General features: G+C 41.4%; 2 protein-coding genes across 2 annotated transcripts in view; one reads left to right on the top strand and one right to left on the bottom strand.

Annotated features, from left to right (window-relative positions):
• Positions 1-1,084: 1,084 nt before the first annotated feature.
• On the top strand, positions 1,085-2,014 carry LOC139650103 (olfactory receptor 6C1-like). The gene has a single exon (XM_071526657.1). The coding sequence runs from the start codon at positions 1,085-1,087 to the stop codon at positions 2,012-2,014; it is 930 nt and encodes a 309-aa protein (XP_071382758.1).
• A 1,128-nt stretch (positions 2,015-3,142) lies between these two features.
• Positions 3,143-18,733, bottom strand: part of rubcnl (rubicon like autophagy enhancer) — a 28,328-nt gene continuing 12,737 nt past the window's right edge. Inside the window, exons 9-16 of the mRNA XM_071526659.1 lie at positions 17,929-17,993; positions 16,222-16,261; positions 15,999-16,076; positions 8,905-9,025; positions 8,574-8,635; positions 7,679-7,832; positions 5,616-5,706; positions 3,143-4,319 (exon numbers count right to left, since the gene is read on the bottom strand). Coding sequence (XP_071382760.1) covers positions 4,210-4,319; positions 5,616-5,706; positions 7,679-7,832; positions 8,574-8,635; positions 8,905-9,025; positions 15,999-16,076; positions 16,222-16,261; positions 17,929-17,993 — 721 coding nt within the window. The 3' untranslated portion in view covers positions 3,143-4,209. The remainder of the gene's footprint in view (positions 4,320-5,615; positions 5,707-7,678; positions 7,833-8,573; positions 8,636-8,904; positions 9,026-15,998; positions 16,077-16,221; positions 16,262-17,928; positions 17,994-18,733) is intronic.

Below are 18,733 nucleotides of genomic sequence, written 5' to 3'. Positions count from 1 at the left end.
TCCACTGCCTACCATCCCCGATCCCCCACACACATGAACCCCCACACACACACATTAACCCTCGGTCCGAGTGTCTTTGGAGCAATCTCTGGAAGTGTGTCAGTGGTGGCTGACCTCCAGTCAGTAGCTACTTTGCAAAGGTTAACTTAAAACAAAGGATGTGTCAGACATTTTTCTTTACTTCTACCACTCAGTAGAATAAAACACATTTACAATTGTAACCAGACTACATTTTACCTCGCGGTTGAATCTTGTGCGTCAACGCGGCGGCCATATTGGTACGGGGCAGCCGCGTCTCCTAATGCATGTCTGTCTATGGAGGCAGGAGGTCTATCCACAATTAAAATCATCACAACTCGCTGAATTTTCAATCGATTTTCAAGCGGTTTGGTTTGTTACAAATGCCAGACGTGTATTTATGATACAGGATACTTGGTTAAATTAAAATGCGGGTTTTCATACTTTATCTTTTGTAGATGGTAACAGTAATATTTCTATAATATAATATTTAAGATTGACTTACCCTATGTAATTAGGTTCTAAGTATATTCTTTTTTTCTTACTGCATGTAAAATGGCTGCCACTATGTCATTTTGTTTATAATTTTGGAAATAAATGAAGACTTAATTCATAAAAAAGACATAATTACAACAAAGACTATGTCAAAATATTAAGTAAGTTTCTGGCAGGCTTCATAGCGTACATTATTTACCTATCAATGTATATGTAGTATATAGTATATAGTAGTAATAAGGGTTTCCTCTATATACATTTAATACAACAGTACTTTTGGTGGCACCTTTGGTGTCCCCTTCAGGAATTGCTCTTGAGAAATGTTTCTGTTTCTTGTCCCCCCCAACAGTGAAATGAAATATCCGCCCTTGGTTGTAGTATAAGTGGATATTAATAGATGGTGTGGAAGGAGAACACACTGGATGGAGCTACAGAAGAGAGCACAGGATACTCTCTAACTTTGCAACCAATTATGTTGTGACACTGGGAAGCCTGGATATTTTAAGATTTGGTAACTTTCTAAGGATAGCTGGTGAAATTACAGACCAAAGTTGTTTTTTTCCCTCATATTATGGATAATGAATCTATAATAAGAGTGTTTACTCTATCAGGGTTAAACGAGACAATGAATCACCAAGTCACTCTCTTCTCTCTCACTTTACTGTGTTATTGTGTGATTTTGTTTGTGAATGTTTCACTTATTATGACCATCATCTTAGATGAAAACCTGCATGAGCCCATGTACATTCTATTGTGCAGTTTTTGCATCAATGGACTTTATGGGACAGCAGGTTTCTATCCCAAATTCCTCTTGGATCTACTGTCTTCTTCTCATGTCATCTCATATACTGGATGCCTTTTTCAGGCTTTTGTAGTGTACTCATTTGCGCTCTGTGATACATCTATTCTTACAGTTATGGCCTATGACAGATATCTGGCTATATGTCGACCACTGCAATACCACTCTGTCATGACTAAAAAGAGGCTCTCTCACTTGGTGTGTTTCTCTTGGCTTACACCTTTTTGCATTTTCTCCATCAATGTGCTGCTAACTTCTAGATTGAAGTTATGTAGCTCAAAAATTCAGAGACTCTTTTGTGTAAACTGGATGATTGTTAAACTCGCTTGCTCTGACACTAACACTATTTCAAACAGTGTATTTGCATATGTAACAATTGTCTTTAATCTGTCTCATGGTTTGTTCATAATTTGGTCTTATATGTATCTCATTAAAACGTGTGTACGATCCAAAGAGAACAGGGCGAAGTTTATGCAGACATGTATGCCACATTTAATCTCTTTAGTCACTTTTTTTATTACTATAATTTTTGATTTTATGTACATGCAATTTAGCTCAAAAGATTTACCTCAAAGCCTTCAAAACTTCATTGCCATAGAATTTCTCCTTGTTCCTCCAGTTATGAATCCTCTAATATATGGATTTAAACTGACCAAAATTCGCAACAGAATTGTGGGTTTAGTCTATGTTAGTAGAAAATGACTTGTTTCATCAGTATGCTTCATCCATAGCACTGAGAACATAGCTTCAGCTCTTTAATGTGATAAAACAAAATTCTATGTACTGTATGTATATACACTTGTTTTAAGATATATGAGGATATATTTTGCTCCAAAATGAGATATCTACAATTTGGGAAATGTGACACTTTTTCTTTTTAAATGATGGTGGGTAAGTTAGGTAGCTCTTATTAAAAACTGGTTTGTCTATATTTTAAAGTTATTGAATAATTGGTTTTACGGAATAATTTTTTTTTTTTCAAAATGTATATATAGTGTTTAGGAATGGAGGGATAGGGTTGGGGTTAGGGTTACAATGTGGTTATTTGTCTCATTGCATTATATTTACATTTTCTACATTTGGCTGATCCTGTTATCCAGGGCAAGTGGTCATTTTGAAACAGAAGAAATATTTTAAAGTTTATTTGTCATCATTAATGTCATTAGCCTAATAATAGAGACAGTGCTATAAACAAAGAAAAAGATAGAGGGGCAGATTTCTGCTACATGATACAGTAGGTCTACATAATACTAGTTGGCTGTTTGTCAATTATGTCTCTTCAGATTGATATTAATTTACATTGTATGCAACTTTATTTTCTCTAGTTTTTTGACCCGCCTGTCTCACATGTTTATTGGTCACACTGGATTTTGCACGTGTTGTTACTTTGCAACTTTTGTAGAAATTACAGCATCTTGTGACTATGTGAACTGATTATACAATGAATAAAATCTGAAAAAAAAAAAAGCCTATTTCTTGGATGAGATTGATGAAGGATAGTGAAGGTTTAGATCTTCATTCATGCCATTAGGTGTTAATGACTTTAATTCAAATATCCAAAAAGCGGTTAGCACTGCAGAGATGGAGATCAAGATAAAAAGTTGCTATGGAGAGAAGCTTTTTGTGTATATATAGATGATATAGACAGTACTGTATATGTGAATATAGGCATTACTGAAATGCTGTATAAAGGGAATCTGCATCTCTTTCTCTATTCACCTGAAAAGACATCACAAAGCAAAGTCTTCCCTTTTTAGAAACCAAAATATCCACACAACAAAAGGTGTTTCTCCAGACAAAGACAGCTATTGGCAAATATTTTATTGTTGTTATTGTTAATTGTACTCATCTGCCACAAGAATGAGAGAGCAGTAGAATTTGAAACAGATACTGTGTTACACAGAAGTAAACTGTGACCCCACCTGAAGGATCACACAGTGTGTGTAGTTTTTTTCCACAGCAGATATGAGAGATTCAAGCTCATGACATTGTGAGTATCTGGCGCCTCTCCTCCAGCACAACACCTGCTGGTCACTTATTCATTAAAACTTTCGATAATTACCTTTATTTTGCTTGTCATGTGTAAATAATAATAACTTTATTTATATAGCACCTTTAAAAACAGAGTTTACAAAGTGCTTTGACAGACAAAATAAAAGCAGAATACTCAAATTATGAATTTAAAAGGCAATAAAACAATAATAAACAGGGATTAAATTCATAGGAGGTGGAAAAGAGCAAACATTCAAGTAAATAGTGGCATAATCGTAGGATGAAAACCAAAATAAATAAAATAATAGAATAAAAGTAAGATAAAATTAAGATAGTTAAGATAAAAGACGTAAAAAGACAATAGAAAGACAATAAAAAGATGATAAAAGATAAAAAGACGATAAAAAAAGACGACATCCCATAAAAATAAGTCTAGAAAAATGGGTTTTAAGGTCTTAAAGGACAGGCTTTGTAGTTTAGGTGTAATCCTATTGGTCAGCCTAACATCAGTCAATTACATAAAACTGAATTGACTTCAGGTAATTTTGACCTAAACAAACGTTAAGTATTTCAGTAATGAAAACATTATTATATTTTATCATTCTCATTTTTTACAGTTATATATTATACAGTATGAAGTCATGTATTTTCCAAGACACAGGATCTGATGTAACTGTCCATAGTGTTATTTTGATGGACGCCTTTGTAGAACCCAGGCTTGGATGTTAGAGGAAAGAGGGAGTGGGAATAATACATCTATTTACATTTCATTTACAACAGTGTTTATGTTTCACTGTGATCAAAGCAACACAATCTAAAATGTCATTCACACTCCCAAAAAACAATTATGAAGCTGAATCATCGTCCATGATGCTGAGTTCCATTTGTTCTCGTCCCGTGTTTCTTCACGGATCGAGGGAAGCTCCGTCCAGCACTTTCCTTCTCGACTGGATCCGCTGACATTTCGGACATTTCTTTTCCATGAAACAGGTTTTGTGAAAGCAGGCCTTGCACACTGGAAAAGGAAAGGAAATGTTTATGCAGATTTGTGTTTCGGTTATATTTTTTTATTACAGTACTGGTTGTGGGTAGAGCTCAGCTCATCCGTGCCTTTTTTCGATTCTTCTTATTGGTCTGATTCTTCATTGATTCCCTTATCGATACATTTTCGGGGTGAAAAGATTACATACAGCTTTAGCTTTATTTTATTACTCAAGACAGACATTGCAGTGTAGAGTTACTCCAGTCTCAGAATTACTTTTCAAAACCGCTAAGGCACATTCGGCATAATGCCTTAAGCTGTGGCGACACTGATCCGTTGTGTCTGTCCGTCTCCGTTCATTACAATTCATTTTCAATGAGAGCTGTCTGTTGTCCGGACAGGACAGATGATGCGTCTGTCTCCATCAGATGTACGTCCGTTTTGACGGACAGAAAGTTCAGCCCAGTTGAACTTTTTCTGGATGGACGGATTCATCACCATCTATTAGCCAATCAGAGGCGTTCCTGCATTTTTTTTTGGAAAAAATAGTGATGATCACAGACACAACGGTACGACCAAAACCACGGTGACGTTCCAAAACAAACTAATGGACAAAAATCTATCCGTCAATAATTCTGTCCGTTTTCTGACGGATCAGTGTGGCCGCAGCCTTATTTGAGAGAAAATTGGAACTAGTTCTCGATACCCAGCTCTAGTTGTGGGGAATTCTGATTTTGGTTCTGAGGTTCGTCGCTGTTTCGGTCTCTGTTTTGGTGATTTGTCGTACAGAAATTTCTCATTTATTGATATTTGATATTCTAAACATTAACCCCATTCTAGTTTGTATTTCGGTCCACCACTGCAGTATGAATATGAGGGAAATACTGTAGTACATTATAGAGCACATGTTGGTGTCTACACTGCTCTTTAACCCACAGATTATTTTGCCACACGGGCAGTCAGTGTGTCGTTGCCAAAGGACAAACAAATCTGAACAAAGCTTAAATTGCTACTACTAACATGAAAAGTAATGGTAGATTTATACTGAACTTTTTGAACTGCCTGAAGTTCATTTGATTTATCTTCATCACTGGCAAGACTTGTTAAAGTAAGTGCTCCCATTTCATATATACAATATATTCCACTATTTTGCCTTTGTGTGACAATGCGTAAGGAAATAAGCCTAGTCTTGGTTTTCATTTGATGTCACAGCTGCCATTTGTTCCAATTTTACAGCGGCTATTTCACATCCCTACATGTACACATTTAGTTTCATTTATTTAGGGACTCAAAATGGCTCAAGTGAAATCAGCATTTGTCAGCGCTTACCTGCACAGCGCTTGCATATGTCACTCTGAAAAGGAAAGATGACGTCTCTCTTTCGGCAGAACTCGCAGATAAAGCCCCGGGCCAGACACAGCTGTGTGACACAAGACGGTAAAACTGTCAGAAGTTGCTTATAGAGGATTGGTGCCTCTATGAATGTAGCAGTTATGTAGCTATGTATGCAGCAATATCCTCAAGTACTGTAGTTCCTCCCCAAAAAAGAAAAGAGTGACCCTTTAAATTACAGGCAATTAACTATGCAGCAATGTCTGGAAATAAGTAAGTAATGTCCAAGTAAAATAGATGTAATAGAATGACTGGTAATTACTTAAAAAGTAATTAATTAATTAATTAATTAATTTAAAGTAAAAAAAAAAAAATGGTGCTTTGTACCAGCTAGGCCTGTTCTGGGGTTTCCGTTGTTTTCTGTTGTTATTTGTGTTGAGTTACTATGGAGTATGTTTGTATACCCATGTGAATATTGTACATGGTCAGTACTGGTATGACCTTTCTAAAATATACAAAATTTGATTTATAACAATAATAAAATTCTACGTTAGCATTTTTTTTTTTTTTTTTTTAAGATTCAATAAATCATCTTGCAGCCCCCTAAAATTATCCAGGGACTCCCCAAAATCATCTTGTGACCCTCTGGCAGGTCTCAAACCACAGGTTGAGAAACACTGTTCGTCCCAGATTAGTGATTCGGGATCCCGCCCTCTAGACTCCCAGTCTAATGTGAAAATGAATAGAGGTGTAAAATGATGTTAATGCCGTTAACTGCGTCCAACACTATATAAATATTGACTATTTCTGCTTTTAAGGCTTCCTCTATTCTGCATTTCTTTCAAACTGCAATGAAAAAAATAAAAATAAATTGCTTGCCATATTTAGCATTCCAGTGTTTTGTGGCTTTGTGAAGTGAAGATAACGCAACATCCACACCATGGTTGTTAGACTTTTTTTTTTTTTTTTTAATCAATAACGCGTTCAAATATGGAATAACTTATACTCATATGTCATTTCTACTTACTCTATTTCACCGATTTTAAGAACAGAATGATTGCTCTGTTCTCCAAGATTTTTGGCACCAAGTTCACAAGAAAATCTGTGACATTATGAACACTGATTTTACCTTTAGCCCTAGACTTTATGTGTTGGGGGACCCTCTGCTGCTTGCCCATTGTAGGGGTTATGTTGTAGATTGGATCCAGACTAGCATCATGGTGGGGAGGCAGATCATAATGAGAGGGGGGAAGACAACAGGGGGACCTTCCATGCAGGAATGGCTTACTGAACTGGGGAAGGTTGCGGCGTATGAGCATCTGTCTTATAGGATGCATAATAGATCAGAGGTTTATGCATTGAAATGGGGGACATACCTAGCCTATATCAATAGCTGAGAGAGACCTGTGTGGACAGTGTGGCACAGCAACCTGTTACAAGAGCAGAATCTGGACGGATTGAGAGCTACATGTAGGTTTCTGAAATGTGCAGATGTAAGTATATATACTTATACTTTTGGCTGTTGTTATTGTTACCTCCGCCAAGGAGGTTATGTATTCGGTGCCGTTTGTTTGTTTGTTTGTTTGTCTGTTTGTCAGCAGGATTACGGAAAAACTACTGGCCCGATTTTCATGAAACTTGGTGGAAGGGTGTAGCATGGGCCAAGGAAGAACCCATTACATTTTGGAGCGGATCCGGATCCGACTCACGAACAAGCAATTGGCCTTAGCGGAGGTCTGTGCTCTCCGAGTGCCCTTCTAGTTATATTATGTTGTTGTTTTTTTTCTTTCTTCTTTCTGTTCTTGTTGTACTTCTGTATCTTGCTGTTATGGGAGTATATGTCTGTTGTACCTTTGTATTGAAAAGTTGAATTAAACTATAAATCATAAATAACAAAACAAAACAAAGAACAGAATGATTGGCAAATAGGATCCAAAAATCCCATTCATTTTTGCCATAGGCGTAAAAAAAGAAATGGATCCGGATAGAATCCATAAGCCCCGAAATGACGACAACACCTGAGCGAACTGCAGGTTTAGGAATGTCGTCTTTGTGCTGACCTCACAGCTGCGGACGTGCTCGGTGGCGGACAGCAGCACGGCCCGGGCCAGCGGCACCAGCTGACCCCTCTTCACCATCAGCAGGTCGTCCAGGGAGAAGAGGTGCGGCTGCTGGCTCAGGTGACCAGGGAGGTGTTCAAACTCCGTCATCACCCTGGGACACACACACACACACACACACACACATACATAGCACAGGGAGCAGACATCATGAAAATTTGCTTGCTTGGTTTGCTTTCCTGTGATGGGAAAATTCAGATTTGTGGCCATTTGGAAACTATTTTGTAAAGATTTTTACTGTCCCATAGCACAAAATGACACAAAATGAACATAATCTATCTGCAGGGGGTTGATAGGTTTGTTGATCAGTGCCAATGACTCATCAATTACTTGGCCAGCTGCTGAGATTTCTGTCTTTCAAAACTCACTTTCTGGTCCATATTCTGTTTTGGACCAAAAACTCTCCATCCATTAGATTCAAGGATGATAAATGATATACAGTATATCCTTTAAAAATATTTTATGTGTCTTGTAGATGCAGATGAGCCTTATTCAGCTCTATGTAATATATTTAAGCACACTGAGTCAGTTCTTCTATTCTATTTTATAAATGTAAGACAAGTAAGTGTAATAATTAGACACTGAATATTAGAATAGTGTCTGTATATTCTGTATTCTGTATCTGTATATATACATATTCAGTATCCACAGAGTGTAGTGGTTCATATATCTTTGACATCCTACCAGAAATGTGTGTGTGTGTGTGTGTGTGTGTGTGTGTGTGTGTGTGTGTGTGTGTGTGTGTGTGTGTGTGTGTGTGTGTGTGTGTGTGTGTGAGAGAGAGAGAGAGAGTGTGTGTGTGTGTCTGTGTGAGAAAATAAAATTCTCTGCCTACCCGTCAGATAATCTGCATGCTGTCAGCAGCTTCTTGATGCCAAGCAGTTGTTCTTGGAGCTCCTGGAGAAGGAAGGAAGGAAGGAAAGAAGGAAAGAAGGAAGGAAGGTAGAGGGAAAGACACAGAATGAAAGACAAAGAGGAAAAATGGAAAAGCTTTAATGAACTGGATATAGGGTGAATCACTGTTGTGTTAGAGTAATCACAGAATGGAGCAGAAAGGACATTTATTGATATGAAATATTGTGGATTATTCCTTTAACAGCAGAACTCGGATACTTTCCACCGCTCTGACTCTGACAGCACTCACTCTCTCTCTGTGCAGGACTCACCCTGAACTTGCCCAGCTCTCTCACTCTGCCGTACAGCGTCTTACCAACGCAGGTCAGGTCAAACAGAGGCTGCTGCCACACTGACTCCAGCAGCTGCTTGGAGAAATCACTCACAGGAAACCTACAATATGAATATCATTACTGTAGATTTGATCTGGACTCAAACCCTAGGTCTCACTGAGCCTGGCTGTCCAGCTCTTTGTGAGTTAATTAGTGGCAGTAGTAGTAGTAGTAGTAGTAGTAGTAGCAGTAGTAGTAGCAGTAGCAGTAGCAGTAGTAGTAGTAGTAGTAGTGGCAGTAGTAGTAGTAGTAGTAGTAGTAGCAGTAGTAGTAGTAGTAGCAGTGGCAGTAGTTGTTCTGGACCCAGTGTGGGTCTTGCATGTTTGGTTGTTGGAGCCACCTGGTGGCAGTTAATAGTAGTGCAGCTTACTATAAAGACAGGAAGTAGTGTTCATTTAGTGTCAGTATTGCCATGTGGCAGCCATGCGATGGTGTCTCCACAATCCTGTTCCATCCATCGTTACAAGACTTGTTAGATGCATTGTCTGTAAGTGGATTTGTTAATTAGTAGTGTATTGACGTAGAAAAACAGCATATTTCAAGAGTTTATGGTGAATTGTTTATTGTATTAGTTGATGACATATGATTGCAGCTAAGCTAACATACTTAAGCTAGTTTCCTAACCTAAGATAATAATCTGTGTTAATTGTATACTTACCTGTTAGCATAGCCTACTTACCTTTATTCACTGTGATACTTAATACTTACCTTGTCATATCTGTAATTTCAACATGTCATTTGGTGTTCACCTGGAGTTATTTGAGTAGATGTTTAAGCTGACTGGATAGCTAGGCACAGGGACCTCTAGCGAGGCCAGTACAGTAAAAAGACAACAACACAACAAGTTGTACACATCGGAGAGCATCCACGTGGAACATCATCCATCCCAACGTCAAGCAGCCATCAAGCCACATTTCATCTCATCATGGCAGGGAGCCACAGCAGTTCCAACATTGTCAGAGAGCAAAGAGAAATCAAGAACAAAGATGAAAACGAGGATAATCAGTCTCTACATACTCGTTCAAGTAAGTCATCTACCAGTTCAAGGGTCAGTCTGGCTATCGCCAGAGCACGAGCAAAAGCCGAAGCAGCCCAAGCCAGAGCAGCATATGCTCAACGGGAGATAGAGTTAAAGGTTGAACAAGCCCGCCTTCAAGCTACCCTCGAAGCCCTTCAGGTAGAAAAAGAAAGAGATGCTGCTCAGGCTGAAGCAGAAATGTTGGAAGCCGGTTTGACTGAATGTGATCTAGGGTCTGCAGTCAAAAATCCTATTCCTCTTTCACCTCAAAAACGCCTACAGCACACTGAGGATTATGTAAGGGATCAAGCCCGTGTTAATTCAACACCCAGCCTATTGTGGAAGATATGGAAGGAGCAAATCCATCACTTCACACACCCAATATTACAAGCCAACGGGAAGCTGGACATCCTAGTGATGGTTATGGAGCCCTTCCCATCAAACGCGAAGAGCATGTGATGGACCACGCAGGAAAAAGGCCTTACACTCAACATCAATCTCCCATTCATCTGCATGGGACCTTCAGCAGAAACCCATATCAGTCGGAGTATGACAGAACCCCCACCACTCATGACCTCGCCAAGTGTCTAGCTCGCAACCAGCTCGTGACGACAGGCCTAACCACCTTCGATGATAAGCCAGAGAACTATTGGGCCTGGAAGTCATCCTTCCAGAACGCCATCGCTGGATTAGACCTGACTGCAGGAGAACAGCTTGACCTTCTCAGTAAATGGCTTGGCAGAGAGTCTTCAGAGCAGGTTCGCAGGATAAAGGCAGCCAACATCAGATACCCAACAGCTGGACTCAGGATGGCTTGGGAGAGGCTAGAAGAGACATATGGCTCACCTGAAGCCATTGAGCGAGCTCTCTTCACTAAACTAGAGAATTTCCCAAAGGTGACAAACAAAGATCCACAAAAGCTCCGCGAACTTGGAGACCTGTTGCTGGAGCTTGAGGCAGCAAAGCTGGATGACTACCTACCTGGACTATCATACTTAGACACCTCCAGGGGGGTTCATCCCATCGCAGAGAAGTTGCCATATAATCTCCAGGAAAAGTGGACGTCATTCGGGTCAAAATACAAGCGTGACCACAATGTCAGCTTTCATCCTTTCTCTGTGTTTGTTGAATTTGTGCGCACAGAAGCCAAGGCACGTACAGATCCCAGCTTCAACTTCCTCGCTTCTCAAGCACCATCAGATAGAAGAGAGAGGTCAGACAGGTATAACAGAATATCCGTATCTGTCCATAAGACAACTGTGTCCCCACCTAGGAAATCTGGAGGTGAGAAGAAATCAGTGGATCACAGCAAGCTCTGTATTATCCACGAGAAGCCCCATCCGCTGAAGAAGTGCAGAGGCTTCAGGGAGAAGACCCTTGAAGAACGCAAGCAATTCCTCAAGGATCACTCCATATGCTTCAGATGCTGCTCATCCACCGACCATTTTGCGTGAGAGTGCAAGGTTGAAGTACAGTGCAGAGAATGCCAGAGTGACCATCACCTATCAGCCCTCCATCCAGGTCCTGCACCATGGAAGTTCAAGTCTTCCCCTCCCTCTTCAGAGCATGGCGGGGAGGAAGACAAGGCAACCACTCAGGATGTTACCTCTAGGTGTACCGAGGTATGTGGAGAAGGAGTCAGTGCAAGAGCATGCTCAAAGATATGTCTTGTCAGTGTTTACCCAGAGGGGCACCGTGATAAATCTAAGAGAATCTATGCTATACTCGACGAGCAGAGCAACAGATCTCTGGCAAGATCAGAGTTCTTTAATGTGTTCAATATTCAAGGTGGTGAATTTCCATACATGCTGAAGACATGTGTGGGACTCAAAGAGACAGCCGGACGAAGGGCCTGTGGTTATGTCATAGAGTCAGTCGACCAGAAGATCAGCCTTCCCCTACCTACACTCCTTGAGTGTAACCAGATCCCCAACAACCGCTCAGAGATACCGACTCCTGATGCAGCTCGTTATCACAGTCACCTAAGGAAGATCGCGGATGAGATACCACCTCTGGATCCTCAAGCAGACATACTCCTGTTGCTCGGCAGAGACATCCTGAGAGTACATAAAGTCAGGACACAAATCAATGGGCCTCACAATGCCCCATTCGCCCAGAAGGTGGCCCTTGGATGGGTCGTTGTCGGAGAGGTCTGTCTACGGGGGGCTCACAAGCCATCTGAGGTGAGCACTCTCAAGACTACCATCTTAGAGAATGGTCGTCCAAGCTACAGTACCTTCATCCTTGCAGCAGTCAAGTGCAGGTCAAGGAAAGATTTGGTCACATTTCTATGTACCAAGCTTCTCCAGCGATTTCCTCAGTTCACTGTCAACGCCAGATAAGGAGAACCTGGGTCAGTCCATCTTCCGTCGCACTTCCAGCGATCACAAACTTGCCCCCTCCATGGATGACATGAGGTTTCTCCACATCATGGACAGCGAGGTCCATCAAGACAACTCCAACAGCTGGGTTTCACCTTTGCCCTTTAAGACACCCAGGCAAAGGCTACCAAACAACAGAGACTGTGCTTACAAGCATCTCATCTCACTCCGTCGGACCCTAGAGAAGCATCCCCAGATGAAGGCACACTTCCCGGAATTCATGGAGAAGATGTTCAACAACGAGCACGCAGAGATAGCTCCTCCATTACAGGAGGGCCAAGAATCCTGGTATCTCCCCTCTTTTGGAGTCTACCATCCGAGGAAGCCGGAGCAGATCCGCGTCGTCTTCGACTCCAGTGCGGCGTATCAGGGGGTCTCACTCAATGATGTGCTTCTCAGAGGCCCTGACATGAACAAAACCCTCGTAGGGGTGCTCATAAGGTTCAGAAAGGAACCTGTGGCCATCACCGCTGATATCCAGCACGTTTCACTGTTTCGTGGTGAAAGAAGACCACAGAGACTTTCTTCGGTTCCTGTGGTATTGCAACAACAACCTCGACAGTGACATTGTGGACTACAGAATGCGTGTCCACGTCTTTGGGAATAGCCCTTCCCCAGCTGTCGCCATCTACGGTCTAAGGAGAGCAGCGAGGGAAGAAGAAGAAGACTTCGGCAGCGATGTAAGAAGGTTCATCGAGCGAGAGTTCTATGTCAATGACGCGTTGAAGTCTTTCCCCAACGTAGAAGAGGCCATCAGTGTCCTCAAGCGAGCTCAAGAAATGCTTGCTGTCTCCAACCTTAGGTTGCATAAAGTGGCCTCTAACAGACAAGCTGTCATAGATGCCTTCAGCCCTGAAGACCGGGCCAAAGATATTCAAGATCGGAACCTCTTCACCGATGATCTGCCCCTGCAACGGAGTCTGGGAGTGTCCTGGAACATAGCAGTAGATGTGTTCACGTTCCAAGTTGCTGCTGAGCAGAAACCCTTCACCCGACGAGGAGTTTTGTCCACAGTGAATAGCATTTACGACCCTCTCGGCTTCCTTACCCCAGTAACAATACAGGGAAGGCTACTCCTAAGACAACTCTCCAAGCGAGCTGAAGCTTGGGACTCGCCCCTTCCAAAAGACATGGAAGCAGAGTGGGACAGAGGGAGAGACTCGCTCCAGGACCTCCAGGACCTCCAAGAACTCAAAATACCATGAGCCTACATGTCCTTCTCAACAACTAATGCTCAGCTCAAGGAGCTCTGCGTCTTCGCGGACGCATCAGTGAAGGCAGTTGCAGCCATGGCCTATTTGAAGGTAACCTACGATGCTGGTCAGGTAGAGGTTGGCTTTGTCTTTGGGAAGGCCATGCTGGCGCAACAACCAGACCTCTCTATCCCTCGATTAGAGCCGTGTGCGGCAGTGCTGGCAGTCGAGATAACAGATATGATAGTGGAGGAAATGGATCTAAAGCTTGACAGCATTAAGTACTACACAGACAGTAAGGTGGTACTTGGCTACATCCATAATCGATCCAGGAAGTTCTACGTCTACATGAACAACAGGGTTCAGCAAATTCGCCAGTCCTCAGCTCCTGAACAGTGGCAGTATGTTTCCACAGATCTTAACCCAGCAGACCATGGGTCTAGGTCCGTACCAGCATCCCTTCTGGGCAGTATGACTAGGCCGTCACCATCAGGGAACCCTTATTGTGCGCCATCACCACCAGGCTGTGAAACACCAAGGGAGGCATTTTACAGAGGGTGCCATCAGAGCGTCTGGAATCTGGCTGGTTGGAGCTAAAAGAAGCATCGGTAGTCTACTCTTCAAGTGTGTCATCTGCAGAAGGCTTCACGGGAAAACAGAGCACCAACAGATGGCAGACCTGCCAGCTGAGCGGCTACAGGTAGCACCACCCTTTTCCTATGTGGGTGTAGATGTCTTCGGGCCTTGGGAGGTGGTCTCCCGCCGCACCAGAGGAGGGCATGCCAACAGTAAAAGGTGGGCGGTACTGTTCTCATGCATGTGCACACGAGCCGTGCATATTGAAATGATCGAAACCCTGAGTGCCAGCAGCTTCATCAATGCACTCAGAAGGTTTTTCGCTGTCAGAGGGCCAGCAAAACAACTACGCTCAGACTGTGGCACGAACTTCGTGGGTGCGTCCCGAGAGCTGGAAATGGATGGATTTCGCTCTGACCCGCAGAGTGTGGAGAAGTATCTGCAAGCGCAGAAATGCACCTGGGTATTTAACCCTCCCCATTCATCCCATATGGGCGGCGTATGGGAGCGAATGATCGGCATTGCTCATCACATCCTGGACTGCATGCTCCTTGAAGGGAAGTCACGCCTAACTCATGAAGTCCTGACGACCCTCATGGCTGAGGTCAGTGCCATTATGAATGCAAGGCCCCTCATTCCCATATCTTCTGACCCAGAATCACCTGTCATCCTCACTCCCCTGATGCTCTTGACCCAGAAAACTGGGGCTCCCCCACCTCCGCCCAACGACTTCAGGAAAGAAGAGCTTCTCAAGGAAGAATGGAAGCGAGTCCAGAGCTTGGCAGAAACCTTTTGGAGCAGGTGGCGGCGAGAGTGTTTGAGCACCCTGCAGAGCAGGCGCAAATGGATAGACAAGAGGCCTAACCTCAAGCAAGGGGATGTGGTCTTGATGAAAGATGCTCAAGCAAAAAGAAACGACTGGCCCATGGCTGTCATCACAAAGGCCTTTCTAAGCCAAGATGGATTGGTGAGGAAAGTGGATGTGAGAGTGATCAAAGAAGGCAAGCCAAGGGTTTACTCCAGACCTGTGACGGAAGTGGTCCTTCTTCTGTCTCCGGGGGACTCTTGAGATTAGTCATAGTAGTTATGTGGGGTCTCTTTTTGAAGACCCCAGGCGGGGAGTCTTCTGGACCCAGTGTGGGTCTTGCATGTTTGGTTGTTGGAGCCACCTGGTGGCAGTTAATAGTAGTGCAGCCTACTATAAAGACAGGAAGTAGTGTTCATTTAGTGTCAGTATTGCCATGTGGCAGCCATGCGATGGTGTCTCCACAATCCTGTTCCATCCATCGTTACAAGACTTGTTAGATGCATTGTCTGTAAGTGGATTTGTTAATTAGTAGTGTATTGACGTAGAAAAACAGCATATTTCAAGAGTTTATGGTGAATTGTTTATTGTATTAGTTGATGACATATGATTGCAGCTAAGCTAACATACTTAAGATAGTTTCCTAACCTAAGATAATAATCTATGTTAATTTTATACTTACCTGTTAGCATAGCCTACTTACCTTTATTTACTGTGATACTTAATACTTACCTTGTCATATCTGTAATTTCAACATGTCATTTGGTGTTTGTTGCAGTTTTACAAAAAATAACTATTCAAGTAAACAACCAGAAACAAAATCCTGGTTCACCTGGAGTTATTTGAGTAGATGTTTAAGCTGACTGGATAGCTAGGCACAGGGACCTCTAGCGAGGCCAGTACAGTAGTAGTAGCAGTAGTAGTAGTAGTAGTAGTAGCAGTAGTAGTAGTAGCAGTAGTAGCAGTAGTAGTAGCAGTAGTAGTAGCAGTAGTAGCAGTAGTAGTAGCAGTAGTAGTAGTAGCACTAGTAATAGCAATAGTAATAGTAGTAGTATTCTTACCTGCTGAAGTCCCAGTGGGTCAGAACTCGACCGGGGATCACAGCTTCAGATCCGCTGTGACAGCAGTCACAGAAATACCTGTCAAAGGATTTACAATTAGATAATCTAACTAGACTAATTACAATAAAGAATTTCCAACTTTGCCACCGATAATCTTTTCTGAAGTTCATTTGTTCATTTTTTTTTATTTTGCTAATAGCAAAGACAAAAAAAATCGACATACTTGCCGAGGTATTCACAATACCGCAGTTTCTTAATGTACCCTGGAGGCAGAGAGAGTGATGCAGTATTCAGATGTGTTTTCTATCAGCATGAACATCTGATGAATTATCCACTTACTGTCTGTTTTTCAATGCTTCATTATATTCTCTCTACACTTATTTGTTCTGCTTATTTCTGAGCATGCCTTTGAAGCCTTCCAGGCACTGTTTAACAGAGACACGGGTGAGATGATGTACCATATTGTTTCGTAATAACTATGGTGTTTGACTGGGAATTATTGTAATAATGATGATTGAAAGTCAGCAGTTTTATAATCTCATTTTCAGCCCATTGCAGTTAATAATGCTTTCACTCCATTGCAGTTAAAATTGAATTGACTCCATTGCTGTTAAATGCTTTGATCTCCAGTGCAGTTCAGCAGAAATGCTGATAGTTTCAGTTGAATTGATTTGAAGCATAAATAGTAACAGCAGTTCATTTGATCGTCTAATGATGATTCATTCTCAGTTATTTTTTAATGTGTTTGTATGCAACCTTCTTGTTCCAGAGATTTTGTTGTTTCTACCTCTGTCCTTAGCTGTCATTTCTTTCCCTCAGACTACTCTACATTAATTACAGGGTCACAGGCATATAGCAAGCTCATATTTCATCTCTTTTCTCTTGCCCCTTCTGCAGAAGCTGTTTGGAAGAGTTTGAATTACAGGGCAGCTGAGGGAGGACGAGACCTCCTAGTTTCAGCCAGACCGCCCTGAAATCAAAGCTGATGGGGGCCGACTGCTCGAAAGTATCTGTCCATGACGCAAACGTTTTGTCCGGGACAACACAAAGACAGCAAAAATGTCCCAGTCTGAACGTGCTGTACAGTCAAGGGAAAAACTTTCACTGGCTTAACTGTAACACAGTCACATAATAAAAGATACATTTTCACAGATTTAACATCAAGTGTGGTCTAATCACAGTTCACACAGCTGACAAAGTTCTATGGGTAAAGTAATTACTATAAATCAGGGGCCCTACACATTTTCAATTAAAAACTCCCATACTTTTTCCAGACCTTGATTTGTTTTGAAGATTTATGCAGATAGACATCTTGCCCCTGCTAACTAGGTCATATCACTGTATAGATGAAGATTGTTCTTCACAGCGACAAATATCAGAATATGTGAGATGATTGGCAGGGTTCCTACACGGTTTCCATTTTAAAATTCCATATTTTTCCCAGACCCTATGTTCTTGACTGGATTTGATTTTGGTCGGTATTTGATATAATGCATGCTGACAGCGGCTGGGTAATAAGAGCGTCCCTCTATCTGAACATTAGTCTTCACATCAACAAAAACTGTGGACTCAAAGTGGGTCTACAACAACATAAAACCTAGAATTATGTGTGTATCGGACCTGAACCGCAACATTTTCCATACTTTTCCAGACATTTTTTTCAAATTCCCAAACTATTCAAGACCTGGAAATGATCAAATTCATTTTTAATACTTTCCCAGACTTTCCAGACTGGCGTAGGAACCCTGATAAGTCTAAATGCAAATGTTTGAACTGTGAAGAAAATCCACTTCCCACAGTGAATTGAACAGAATTGAAATCAAGCCTGATTCACACTCTAGTGAGACACAATACTGTCTATCATGTTGCTGTAATAATAATAAAGATAATAATAAAGATACATATGAAAGTGAATTCTGTGTTTACTCACTGGGCTCTACCTCTGTCCCGCAGCCCGCACACAGGAAGTGCTGTAAGGCCACGGCGTCGCTGCGTCTGCTCGGAGGAAACCGAGTCAGAAAGTGATTTGTAAAATGTGTAAAAATACACACATCACCCTCTACATGCCTAAATACTTCATGAACACGTCTGGCCCTCTGCTAATACGTTATGGGAATACAAGCACATTTTTACACATTCTGCATATATGCTGCAATTTTCACATGTTGTTTTTCTTCATATTAACATTTGTAATATATTGCATATCTGTTGTTTTTGTAAAATTAATTTTAACTTCACATATTTCATATTTTTTGGTATATTCTCATATATACAGTATATACATATATATATATATATATCTGTTTTTTTCTTTTCTGCTTCACTAATGCTGCTATTGTGCACACCATGGTAAAGCTGTAATAGATTTTTTATGTGACCCTCTTTTGCTTGCTTATTTATATTCTAGTTTTCTTTACTGATCGCTATTTGCTGCTGCAACAGTCTAGTTTCTCCATGGGGATCAGTCAAGTCTTGTCAAACCATGTCTAGTCTGATCTTGTCAAGTTTTGTCAAATCTTGCCAAGTCATGTTATGTCAAGTCAAGTTATGTCAAGTCTTGCATGTCTCATCAAGTCAAATCTTGTCAAGTCAAGCCTTGTCAAGTCTTATCAAGTCTTGACCAGTTTTGTCAATTGTTGTCAAGTCTTGTCAAGTCAAGCCTTGTCAAGTCTTGACCAGTTTTGTCAATTGTTGTCAAGTCTTGTCTAGTCAAGTTAAATCTTGTCAAGTCAAAG

The sequence above is a fragment of the Centroberyx affinis genome, unplaced genomic scaffold (assembly GCF_046629955.1).
Source record: "Centroberyx affinis isolate AG114_WGS23_722 - 3 ecotype Tasmania unplaced genomic scaffold, CSIRO-AGI_Caff_v1 ptg001437l_1, whole genome shotgun sequence".
NCBI classification, from domain to species: domain Eukaryota; kingdom Metazoa; phylum Chordata; class Actinopteri; order Beryciformes; family Berycidae; genus Centroberyx; species Centroberyx affinis.
This window is presented reverse-complemented; position numbering and strand designations above follow the sequence as displayed.